Consider the following 13,735-nt stretch of genomic DNA (forward strand, 5'->3'; position numbering starts at 1 on the left):
TTCTTAAAATCAATTCAGTTTGTTTTGCTCTTACTAGTCCTTATTCGGGGGGCGGCGGGAGGGACAGGTTAGAAACATTCATCTAATTCCCAACCTAAAGTTATTCAAAACCCATTGGTGCCCATTTGTTCTTGTGCCCATGCTGCAATGTGGCTAAAATCATTCTTCTGCTTTCAGCCTGTATTTTGCTTGGGTGAACAAACTTTTTCTAAGATTTCTCTTGTGAGACAGGCTTTCCTTCCCCCTGATCAGCCTCGTAGCTCTTCTTTGTATTGACTCTAGTTTGAGCTCCAACTTACATAAACATTCACATATTTGGATGACACAGTAATGGATTTAAAGTGTGTGTGTCGCACACCCGTATCCCACCTTTTATTAGACCAGCAGAAACATCTCAATGTGCTTTTAACATGGACTATGCAGGAAAAAGCAAATTACTCCATTCAAGAAGCAGCCTTTATTGCTCTCCCTGATTACCCTGGTCCTTACATCCCGGAAGTTGCATACAACTATATCCACCCAGTTTAGACAGAAAGTGTCCTTGGACTTCACATCAGGAGGGTCAGGCAGTAGCATGGAGGATTTACCAAGTCTATTATGGGCAGACCGTCCAGTCTCTCTCTGTCTAGTCTGCCGTTTTTCAACAGGCAACATGGGTACAGTCCAACGAACATTGATTTTTTTTTAAATTTATGAAAATATATTAACACTAAATATTTCATGAGGTGCATTTGGAGAATTACTGAGAAGATATATCCATCGTGAACTGGCAAAAAGCCCCGCCAGAGCATAATAGATCTTTTCTATTTTCATAACGTAGGTCTCATGGAATCGGGGCAAAGCTGACCTGATTTCTGACCCCCATCACACTGATGTAAATGCATAGAAACTATTTCAAATTCCACCGATTCACTTCATACTTAAAGTGATGCACTGGGGATGATAATCTGTCCCAATATTTCTCACTAATGAACTCTGTTATACTTCAAATATGATCCCAAAGAGTGTTCTAAAACAGCATGATTTGATTATTTGTTTGTAATTTATAAGACAGCAGGCACAGTACACATAAAACTACAGCTGAACCGAAAAGGAAATTCAATGCATCATGATTGGTCGATTGTTTTGCAAACCAACTTACTATGAAATATATTTGTTGTTTTAGGGAGCTTTACAAGCACTTGGAGACCGATACATTTGAAAACCAGTTTATGTTACGAAGAATATTTTATGTAGCACCAAAATAAAATTGCAACGTCTAAAACGTGGGCACCGGATACAGCAATGTCTTATCATGAAAAACCATTCTGTCCTTGTTGGCATCATCACTTGATAAGGTGCACGATGCAAACATTTTACAATACTGTACCTCTTGGCATTTTTATTGGTTGATTGCTCTATTCCAGTAATAAAAATGGATCATTCAGATTATTTCTGGACTCCATTTTTTTTTTTCTGCCAACAAGATCCCATCTGTGTATTTTCCAAAATTGTTGTTAACCTAAATTTGGAAGTGGGGATGCAGAGGGGGACAGCAAGTGGACAGAACTGTTAAAAAATGTAGTTTCTGGGCATCCCACTGTGTAGACTTTTCCCATTTCCCGCTGGCATTAGGCAGCCTTTGAATGCACACCAAGCTGAGAAAAGCAATCTAACATACATGTTAAATGCAATGCCTCCTTCTAGGAGACTCCCAACCACTGTAAAACAAAAACAAAAGAAAAGAAAAAAATAAGAAAGGAAAAAAGAAGTCTCTTAACGTCTGTGCACTAGTCCCCAGGCCAACAACTGGGGATCTACGTTTAGCGGAGCCATTTATGGCCTCTCCAGGATGGTGAGGACACGTTTTAGAAGACTCAGCATCTCTGCCTGGTGTAAAGGGACTCAGAGAGCCACCTTTGAGTCCCTCTCCAAAATCCTCCCAGGAAATCCCACTGAAATAATGAGAGCAAAGCACTTAAAAAAACCCCAAACCAACCCCCATCCCCCTTGCAAAAAACCCAAAACCCCAAAAAAACCCCACACACATACACTGAATAATAAAAACAGAGAAGGTGACCTGCCCTGCCCAAGTGATTATATTTAAACTCCCAAGGGAAGGAGAGAAATAGAGCAGGCAGTTCCTGGTTAAGACCTGGATGCATTAATGCAATGCAAATACACTAGTATTATAAAACCTGCACCAAAAAAAGACCTAACGCACCCTCTCATGAGGCTGCAATGCAGCAGAGACCCCCCCAGAGACCCCCGACTCTGTAGGGAGCTGTGAAGTGGAAGAGCTTTCTATAATCAAACCATGTCCCCTGTGTCCATTGTCCCCATTAAATGAATACAGACCAAGAAAGGGAGGAGCTGTGGATCATAAGTAAAGAGGATGCTGGAAAGCACTTGAAAAAAAAATGAATTTAAGTAGTCAAAGCCTGACAATTCAACCCAGAGGGGCAGAAGAAACTGGCTGGAGAAATCTTGGAGCTGATGGCAATAAGATTTGCAAGGTCAAGGATGACGGGGAAAGCCCCAGAGGACGAGGGGCTGACATAGTGCCCGTCTTTGAAATGAGGGACCTGAGGAATTAGACTGACTGGTCAGCCTGACTTCGAGACCTGGAAGCAAATTTTACAATGGACAATTTGTAAACACCTGAAGGATGAGGAGATGGCGGCAGGAAACACATCTGGATTTCTGAAGAATAAACCGTGCCCAACCAAGGTGATTTCCTTCTTTAAAATGGAAAGTAGTTTGACGGATGACGGGAATGAGGTGGGCACAATACATCTGGACTGAAGGAAAACTTGCTATAGTTCTACATGAGTGTCACATGTGAGACAGAGAAATACAGGTTAGACAGGATGGCTGTTAGGGGGATACAGAATGGACTGAATACCCAGGAATAACTATAAATGGATGCATTTCAGATCGGCAGGAGGTTTGAAGTGGGACTCCACAAGGGTCTGTTTTGGGTTCGGTGCTGCTTAATATTTATGACTCACCTGGATGTGGGAATGGAGAGCTTGCTCAGCAAGTTCACAAATTGCACAAAGCTGATGTAGAGTCCCACTACATACATATGTATCCCCAAAACGGCCTCTGGCCTAGGGAACTTGCAGCATAAAATTCGGACAATGCGTAACATGGGAATAAAGCCGCATGGCATAGGAAAGGAGACAAGAGAACAGGAGAAAGAAGGAGACAAATGCACAAGGGTCCAGGTTTTCTACTTCTCACAAGTAAAAAAATGATTTTTATGCTCTACGGTAGTGGATTATATATAACTAGCTCCATGCTACTTACCAATGCTTCCCCACACACGCCCCCACATACAACATAAAGAGTAAAATTAATGTCATTCCATAATTCAAACAGTTTCACAAAATAGCACCTTCTATTTATTACTTATAGAATCCTCTAATAATAAATCTTACAGAATATTCCTAGATTAGCTAAATTAAATTCTATAAATTAACACTGAAGTTAACACGCTCACGAATACCATCCTCCACCAGAAGAAAAATCAATGGCCATGCACAATACCTGCTTCCTCCATTTACACTGACATTCTCGTTTGCTGGTGTCTGAATAAAGTCACTTGAAAGCTAACCAAACGGAGATTAAGAAAAGTCCCCTGCAAGTATCTTTCATATTCACCTGATAACCGTTTTCCTTTCACTTTTCCAACCTCCTTTATAATGCATTAACTACATGTGAAAACCAGAGCTTTTCCCTCTAAATTATAGTAATTTGGATTTTCAGGTTATCCCCGACTATTTGAGCTCTTAAACTAATGATGCCCACTGACCTTAATAGGAGTGATTCCATCTTGTTTAACAGGGTGGGAAGTGGAGCCTGAGAGAGACGGTGTTTCTGAGCGGTCTGCAGAATTGGGCGCAACATTGACCCAAGCCCAGATTCAGCGGTTCACCCTTATGAAGCCAAGTACATGGTGAATGCCCCTTGAAGTGTGCTTAATGTGCGGGATCCTGGGTCAACATAACCCACATGCAGGGATGCAGAAAAAGTGATAAACTGCTTATCATCCAGAGCAGGGATAATGCAGCTCACACCGAGCCACGAGAGCTTCCAAATGCCTCTGTCACCCAATAAACCTAATCTCTGTGGCTTCCAGATATAATAATAGGCCCCCAATAAGGCTTCACGTCATGCCCGTTGCCTTTACTTGGGTTCATCGGGGTCCCATGTCTATAGGAAGCTCCAGAGAAATAAATAAGACACAAGGATCCTCACTTTACTACTAGAAAAGGGGGAATAGTGAAGGAGACTGGAACAGGACACGTGTAGTTTGCCTTTCCCCTAGGAAGTGCAACAATCTGGACAATGATTTTCAATTGAATATCCCCAAACTCTCCCTTCACCTCAGACATCTTCCTCGGGTAAACATTGATGTTATCCAAGCTGCCAGAGGGACCTGTCTGGCAGCCTGTCTGCTACGACCGTCATTACATTTTGCATCGCTGTAATGCCGAACGCACCTACCAGGATTCGGAAACCACGATTGCACACGCTGCCGAAACCTGCAGATGACAGCACGACCTAGCCTGTCTTGCAAACAAGACTTGCAGAAAGGGGGAAAGGCAACTAGAAAAAAATAGCTTGCTGTGGGGTCAGGAGTCAGGTTTCTTTACCTGCCCATCACTAGAACCGTTATTCAATCAATTAACGCTCTACTGCATTTATTTCCTGTGTACAATCTCAGTGTGGGGCTCCAGGCCCTTGGAAGCCATCCCAACACACTACCTTTCCGCAGTACGCACACATCGGGACGTGGCCGACCTTGCTGCTGGCACAGAGTACTCAACATTGCCGCTGTTGCATAATCGTCGCCACCACCTCAAGGTTCACGGGATGTATAGACCACGTAGGTAAGTAGCCATGCCATGAGTGCTTGTTCGCACAGGGAACTTCCCTTGCTGTCCATAAAAGCCACATTTTTTGAATGAGTGAGACGATTCACTCCACTCCACTATTCAGAATTAACACTCATACCTACAACTCCATCCACAGATAGCGAAAGAGCACCACGGTCACATATTTAAGGCATCAGATGGTCTCAGTCTGGAGAATAATAATAATGCTGTTATGATAACCAAGGATGGGGTCCCATCGTGTCATAAACCTCTTTCTTTGACTGAACAAGTAGCCTCTCGGCGGGGTGGAACTGCCCAAAGGCTTGGCAAAGTATCAGCAGACACATCCCTCCAGTGTCTGAATGAAGGAGGGAATCGCCATTTCCAGTGCAGGTTTATTCTCACAAAGAACTTTTTTCCAACTACTCAGTTGGTCTAATAAAACATATCGCATCTACCCAAAGAACCTGGCCTGCCAAAGAGGAACCCGTACACTTGTACATATCTAAGTGTGAAATACAGGCAACGAGGTCTATCCATCATGAGTGCACTCTAAAATACCCCAAAATGCAACTGCAAGCAGAAGCGATTATGCAACAAAAATTGCAACGGACCTTGAAAAATAAGATAGCCTCAACTATTTGTATCTGTGGTACCTGGAGGCCCCAGCTGGCAAGCCAGGAACTGCACATGCATGTTGTAAGGGAGAGTCACGGATGCAAAGAGCTGACCACTTTGCCCGAGTCAGGAGTTACCGAGGGCTGTGCAACTCAGCCGCTTGACAAAAAAGTGCAAGTAAAGAACCACATCGCTTCCGAGCCAGAATGGAAAATCACATCTAGCAAACAGCTCATCCGTCACTAACCGGCAATGGATCAGTGCCTCTGCAAACTCCAACAAGATCAGACATCCCAGTTCTCACAGACTAGAGCTGAGTACATGCAAAGTAAATTGTTGCTCCCCTATTTTCTCTTAAATGAGGCTGATGCTTTGAGGAAAAAAAATAAACATAGCTTTCACAGATTCAGAATCAGAACAATGCCCTGTGCAAAGCAGGAGGGAGAGCTCATTTTAGACCCAGACTCCCTGCTGGGTATCCCCTGCTTTCGCTCCTCCTTGATAATGTCTAAAAGCGAAATTTGTACTGAGCCAATATTTATAGAATATGCTCCTGTGCGCTCACGTGTTTTCCCTGTGCCTAAAAGTTGAGCATCAAACCTCAGGACAACATCAGCGTTAACAAACATGGACAGCTACGCTGCCGTTGACTTTCTAATAGAAACGAGACGGTCCTGTTCCTTTTAATGTTATAATGTCTTCACACTGTAAACCCCAAATTTGGGGAAGCGCAAAACCATAACGATGGGGCAAAGCATGCAATCAACAGCAGATTCAGGCTGCTATACGTTTACTGGAAAACTATATCGACTCTACATCCACAGAAAACACACGGGAAGGAAATAAGTATTTACTTACACTGCACAATGAGCTGTACCAGGGCTTCTCTCGGCTTCACGTTGAATCCGTTGTACTGACTGGTCTGGCATCTGTATGTTCCTGTCATCTCCCGAGACACGTTTACTATCCTCAGTATCCCATCGTAGCTCTCCATCTGCATCGATCCATCTGGCATCGCCGTCTCCTTGTCTGCTCTGGACCAAAGAATGATTGGTTTGGGCTTTCCGGTCACTTGGCACTGCAGTTCAATAGTATCTCCTTCCCGCGTGACCAAGGGTGATTTTTCTTGTGGGACAGTCAAATTGGGTGGAACTTCCAATGGCAAGGGAAGCAATAATTTAGAAAAAGAAAAAGAAAAAAAAACAGGGGGGTTACCATTAGCATTTGCAGGAAATGCATATCTGCGTGCATATTTATTCTACTTCACCCAGGAGAGCACAAAACACCAGCAGACTCTCCCTACGCCTGAAGAAGACTGTTTGCATCCAAAATCTTGCAAAGAACATTTTTTCCCACTATTTAGTTGGTGTAATGGAAGTTTACCCAATGAACCTTGTTTATTTATGCATGCACACACACGTGTGCACACACACATGCACACACACATGCACGCGGACGCACATGCACACGCACACATACAACTGAACAGTGAACTGAGCTGAACAGTGCTGCAGCTAATATTTCCATGAGATAAATCTCTACACCTACCTTTATTGCTTGGTAAGTTTATTGTTATTATTTTTTTAAGCAAGCCTGCCCTCACAAATTCATATTATAACCAAATTGTCTGTAAGTGTTATCAAGTGTGTAAGTGTTGCACATTAAAGACCATCATTACAAAAGTTTCAGAAAGCAATGGAAACTTCATAAATTGAAGACAAAGGAAAAAAAAAAAAAAAGAAGACAGGCTGCTAATACCTTAGCTGAAAACGTATTATTTTTTTATTATCACCAAATACATTTATATAACACGACAGCTGTGGTAAGAGATGATTAAATCATTGTTTCCAGCCCGTGTCATGTAAGCCTTTGATAGGAGCATGGCATAGCAACTACTGCTTTGTACAGTAATGTGGATGCCACTGATTGAGCCCGCACGCGAGAGGTATCCAATCTTTCCTAGGCAGGTAGTCTGTCTGCCCATTTGAAAAATAATATGGCAGAAAGTGTCCAGCCAGAAGAAACACGTTTTGAGACTCTCTGCAAAAAAAATCATATCCCCACCAGTTCAATGTCTGTACTGCAAAGGGATTAGCATTCAACTCAGCTTTCTGCAGTCAGTCCCATTAGAGGTGGCACTTCTTCCTCTGTACTTTAGGTAGCTACTTTTGATAAGTACAAAGCACTACGAGCACCGGAGACCTGACGAGAACATTTTTTGCCATGTTCAATTATTGCAGCGATCTCATCATGCCTAGATTAGTTTTATACCCTGGCTTTTACTTCTTTCTTAGCCACAGGCTTAATGCAGATCAAAACATCATGCCTGTTGTCGTGCCTGATTTCTAGAAGCAAAGAGCAGCATTTGGCACCCTACAATGTTTGCTTTGCTTGCAGAGAGATAACCTGTAGGTGAGAGCCTCCAGGGAAGTCAAATCTAAACATAGGCCCATGCACTGCATGGAGGGGATAAGTTATAACCACAAGATGAAGTGAAGAACCATGTGATAAATACATTTATCACACATCTATGATCATCTCATTGCCTACTGAACACTATTCGCCTGTTTGGGACTTCATACTCCAAGCAGCAGCTGTTTTCTTTTAAAAGCAAGCCGGGCTTTCCCCCGCAAAATTACCCCGCTCAACAACCAGGACAGGCAAGATTCGTTTCTGCATCATCTCTTCTGCCCAATCCTATCCCACATCTCCAGGCAGGAGGTGGGAGCTTGTACTAGATGGCAAGGGAGTGTCTTAGCTTACCCATGTGAATGCGACCTTGGTGTTGGGCCCAGAAGGGCTTCAGGTACCAGACTTTCAAATAGGAACATTTTTAGGCATCAAAATCCTGTCTGAGAGTAGTTTAGAGGATCTCTTTGAACCCTGCCCAGCAGCATTTGGTTTTACAGCAGACAAAAAAACCCTCAGAAAAAGGAAACAATATTATTAGCAATTCTAGGGCCTCGTGATCCATTTTTTGGGAAGGACACACAGGACACCAGCTGGTGCAGCTTTGAGCGCCTTGGAGCAAACCTCATTGCACATGTCCTGTCGTTTCACCTACCACTCTCATGGTGACACCAAACCCTCTACACAATCAGACTGGCTTGCACTGGTACATGTGTCTACAGGTAACACCTTGCACTTGTACATGTGTCTACAGGTAACACGAGTGTGCACACAAGCATGTGAAAGCACCTCCGCATATGCAATGAACTCTCGAGAGCAGGTTGACACAAGAAAAACATTTCTTACTCTATAAGCACCGTCCCAGATATACGCTGGCTTGAGATCGGATACCGAAACCTCTCTCTTTATGCCAAATGTACCGATGCTGGGGGTGAGCCCAAAGAATAGTGAGCAAGAGGAATGGGATAATGCACCCCAAAAACGAGGCAGGTTTTCCCTGCCCGAATGCTCACTGGAGAGACAGGACGGGTGATAAAGCATCCTTCCTCCAGGGAATCGCTATGGCCCAGCTGTCTCCCGGAAACCAGGGGAAGACGAAAATGCAAACGGAGATGGTGACTCAGCAGACACAAGACAGCAGTCATCAAGGAGCTAATCTTCACCAGATGCAATCCTTATTTGCACAGCGGGCTCCTCATTTCAAGTGCCTCCCACCCCAGACGCTATTCGAGTCGGACGTAACAATCCATCATCAGAAATCAGATGCGTTCACAAATCCCTCAGACCCAACCAAATCTTTCCCCAGACAGTTCACTAAAAAACTGGAGCTGATGCTTCAGTGTTCCCCATGGACCTAATGATATCTCCTAGCTAGTTTTTTTTTTTTTACAGCCATTTTTCCTAGACAGCATCAGGCTTTCCTTCCTTCCCCTCCTGCATAGACGTAACCCTCTGCTGCTAAAAGGCCTGGTGGTGTCCCAGCATCCTGCCAGAAAGGCAGAAGAAGCAAGGGTGGAGACTGGGGAAGAGCAAGGAGATAAAACCAGTGAGAGGTCTCCTTACTGAGCATTACCAAGCACCTCGAATCATAGGTTTCATGGATGTTAGGGCTGGAAGGGACCTCGGAGGATCATTGAGTCCAGCCCCCTGCCCCAGAGGCAGGAAGTCAGCTAAGGTCATAGCATCTGATGGGGTAGGCTGCAGCCTGGGGACGCTCGTGATTCTCTCAATGAGTCTGTAAGGAGCCACCCTGCCCTGCCTTGTACCTTTGAGGGTTATATTGGCTTTCCCAAATGCACATTGCATGACCTGTGCACTTGTTATTGCTGCACTACATTTCATTTCTGGAATCACAATGGCTAGGAAGAATCACCTCTTGTGCGATGCTTGTGACTTGCCATCAAGGACCACTGGAGCACCAGGGACTCTGTAGTGCTCTTGCCAAAAAATATTAGCCGTGTGGATATATTTGCCACCCTGAGGAACAGGCACTTGGTCTCTCCTCCCCCTCCCCCAGATCTGTAAGAAAATAAGATATTATTATGCAAATATCGAGACCCTAGAGTGGTTCAGAGCTAAGCCATGCACAGGGCAGAGACACAGTCCCTTACCTAAAGAGCTCCCCATCTTGGCTAACGAGACTCAACAGGTGGACATGACACATGGGTGCAGGTGGAGAGGACGTGACAGTGATATGATCACATTTCCAAGTAGCTTAATTGCTCGCATATTGTAGCTCCTAAGCATCCATCTGTGAAAACGGAGTAAAAACTTTGCTCAAGAGGGAATGGATCCTGGCTCCTTATACCAGAACATCCTCTAAACGACCCATGCTTTTTCATGTGGTTGACTACTTGCATGGAGAGACGCCAGATCCCCTTCTTTATATCATTGGTTGGAGCTGAGCAGAAAGCAACAATCCCATTTCCAAAGAAACACAAAATTCAGCACCCAAGGGTGGATCCAAGGGTGGGGGTACAGGGTGCAATGGCCCCCCTCCCCTCCTGTGATTCCTGCACCACCCAAAGTTTAAAACCATCTGTCTGGGAGGGGAAAAGGCATTTCTAGTCAGCCAGGGCTGAGGGACTCAACTGACTTCACGATGCATTTTCATCTCCCTGATCCCTGCTATTCTCTCCACTTCACAGGTATCAATGACCTTTTCTCCTTTTTATTGCTCTTGAGGTTTCACTTTCAAACTCTCCTTTCCTCTGCAATGTTGCTGTCTGTTAGGGCTTCCTGGTAATGCCTCTCTTCTATTTCCCAGCCCTGCAGACAGTTTTTAGCTCTAGCTAAAAACCATAACTCAGGTGTGGTCATATTAACTCAGGTGTAGAAATGACCGACAGTGAAAAATTGCAGGCATCGTCAAGACAATCGAGAAGGCTAGAGTTTGTTTTGTGAATGTGACTAAGAGATGCACATTGAATACGATGACTACAGGGCTAATGATACAATATCCTTTGACTATATTTTGCCTAGTCTGTATGTTGTTTTTTTTTTTTTAATTGCATATATAACTCCATCAGATTAGCTCACAGTCCAATAGCTATATTTGTTTTCTGCTTTGATCTTAAATTAAATATATAGCAGCAGCCCCCTAGCATATTAGTACAGCTTCTAGTTTCAATGTTACTGGAGAAAAAGATGCTGTTTTATGTGATGATGTGCTCCCCCATCCCCTGCACCTTTAAAAATCCTAGATCCACCCATGTCTGTTTCCACTGATGGGAAGAAGGGAACCAAGACTGTTCATATTTAGTTTTTTTCATGACAAATGAAATAGTGAAAGACCACAGCATTATTTTTTTTTTAATTTTGTGTCTCAGACCAAATTAGTCAAATCAGTCCCAAATTCCATCCTTTGAGCAGAGCTCAGTCATTCAGGCCCATGTGGTGTTACCAACAGCAACCATATTACCTCCCAGACTCATCAGCCTGGGGCTCCGATGCTCCTAAATCCACGGCAGGCATCCTACGTGCAAGCCCCAAGGCTGGAAGTCTTAGGGTTCAGATGCTCCCGAGTCTCGCTTGCTCTTGGCCAAAAGGCCAAAGCAGCAAGCTAGGGAGAAATCCCCCATCTCCATAAAATAAAGTATGTAGCTTAGATCCTCCCATTGGAAAGCTATAGTAGACTCTCGTAGGGCTGCCTGCCCCCAGTGCAGTGGGCAAGTCTCCAACCCCGGCTACACAAAGACATTCAAGGTGAGGGAGAAGGGAATCTCCTTTTCCAGGTACAGCAAAACCACCTGGGCTGATACTACCTCCACCGTGGTGGTGATCCTGGTATCTCCCCTGCCAGATGAAAGACCACAGCACTGAGCTCAGCGCTGAGTCTCTTGACCAAGGGTGTGGCACTCAGAGACGGGCCCCTCTACCCTGCCTGAACTTCAACTGGAGTCTTACCCATATCCTAACCACTATACTGGTTTTTCCTGTTCTCTGGAGTGGGTCTTTGCTCCCAGCAGCAATTCCAGCCCAGCCCTGAGAATCTTTCCCAGTGAACATTTCATGAAAACCTTCCTGTTTCTGCAAAAAAACCCTTCTTTTGATAGCGGGGAAAGTTGTCTCTGACAACTCAACTTCCCTTGACTCAAGCAATTCTGATCACTGTACTACTTCTACCCTGAGAAACTATCCCATGGGTAATTTCTAACACTAGTGGCTATGGTTTCATAACAAGGAAGGAAGGAAGGACTTTGACTTTTTAGACTTTTTAGCTACTTTATTCAGGGGCTCGGGGTACAAAAAGTCGGCCTCTCCGGGGTTCAGGTCCAATAGGCAAAGCAAAGGCAGACATATCACCATCAAACCAAAAGCACTGTGCCATTACATTATAACATCACACTGTGACAGACACCTTTTCAGTATTACACAACATGCCGCTGTGCAGTCGGGACACCTGGCCACGAATCATACCGACCAAAGCCCTCTATGAACAACCGATTCCTACCCTGCTCCGTTGGCGACATGTAGGGGATGCACATGGGTGCACGTGCACCTCCTGAGCATGGCGGTGCACCCCTCATGAAGAGGTGCTGTCGCCGCTCCCCCCCCACCCCGCTCCAGGGGTCACGCGGTGTTCATGCCGTGCTCTATCCAGTAGTACACATAACAATGCCTTCAACTATCCACACAAAGGGAAAAAGCAGCCTGGCGAGGGCCAGGAAGGAAGGAAGGAAGGGGAAGCTTTCATAAAAGAATGGGGGGAAATTGAGTTGAAGTAATGCCCGTTTCTGCGGCGTTTTGCTGGCCCTTTCAACCTCCTGCACAGCGAGATCCAGGGTGAGCAGGGGACAGATGAGCCGCGCGAACAATGCAGCTCAATGTGCGATCGCACGCACGTTGTAGAAACAAAAGACTGTTGCTTACTGTCAGAGGAGGCATGGATGTGTGAAATTGCACACCGTGTTGCAACGACCCTGCAAATGACTTGGCTCACCTCTGAGACTTGTGTGGAGGCCCGGCATCACAGGCTGCTGCTCGGAAAGTTTGGTGCCCCGTAGAAGAGTTGGCGTGGAGTTCTTGCCACGTGTGGCAGAGCACAGACGTGTGCACGCGACGACGGGCCACGCCAGCTGAAGGGCACGGCGAGAAGGAGAGAAGATGATAGGGCCCTGAGTAGCACGCGGTTCCCAAGTGGCTGAAAGGCTGGATGTGAACTGAGCCTCTGGGCATGTCTAATTAACATGCCCAGCATTATCATAGCAGTGAGGTTGATCTAACAGAAGGATCCGGCAGCACTGCAAGTATGATCATTCTCCAAGAGGCTTTATTTCGATGCCGTTCCTCCAACACAAGAACACAAGAATTGCCATTTATTGGTCCCTCTCGGGTCCCCAGTGGACACGTCTGTACTTCATCTCAATTCTGCGTGCCACCAGGGACCTCGGCTGGTGGCTCCTCCATGAAGCCTTCACTATGGGCATGTATCTGGTGTGGTTCACGGACACCACCAACACCTGCCCCTTCTGTGAGCAGAGGGAGACCCTGGCACATGCCTACCTGGAGTGCACCAGGATGCTGCCCCTTCCCCACCTCTGCTGAAATCCTGGCTTCGCTTCTCTGTTTATAGATGCAGTCCCCATCCACAGCCCTACCAAGTCCCGGGACCTCCTGGTCCACCTGCTCCTGGCCCTAAGCTAGCCATCCATCTCACCAGCAAGGCGGCTCTGGCTAGGAGGACCCCCAGGGACTGGAGGCTGCTTTCCTGCCCCTGGTCCAATCCTGTCTCCGGACAGCATATTACCAGGCAGTGTCCCTTGGCCCTTTGGACTTGTTCACTGTCCAGCACGCTCTGCTCAGTGTCCCCCCTTGGGCCACTTGTTTTAAGCCGACATCCTCAC

At 45.5% G+C, this 13,735-nt stretch overlaps 1 protein-coding gene across 3 annotated transcripts in view; it reads right to left on the reverse strand.

The window, feature by feature from the left end:
• The window catches only part of MDGA2 (MAM domain containing glycosylphosphatidylinositol anchor 2), a 692,671-nt gene that overhangs the window by 244,954 nt on the left and 433,982 nt on the right, over positions 1–13,735 (reverse strand). For all 3 annotated transcript variants that reach the window (XM_019496066.2, XM_014601296.3, XM_059723426.1), the window contains exon 8: positions 6,339–6,632. In XM_019496066.2, coding sequence (XP_019351611.1) covers positions 6,339–6,632 — 294 coding nt within the window. The remainder of the gene's footprint in view (positions 1–6,338; positions 6,633–13,735) is intronic.

Source organism: Alligator mississippiensis, chromosome 2 (genome assembly GCF_030867095.1).
Source record: "Alligator mississippiensis isolate rAllMis1 chromosome 2, rAllMis1, whole genome shotgun sequence".
NCBI classification, from domain to species: domain Eukaryota; kingdom Metazoa; phylum Chordata; order Crocodylia; family Alligatoridae; genus Alligator; species Alligator mississippiensis.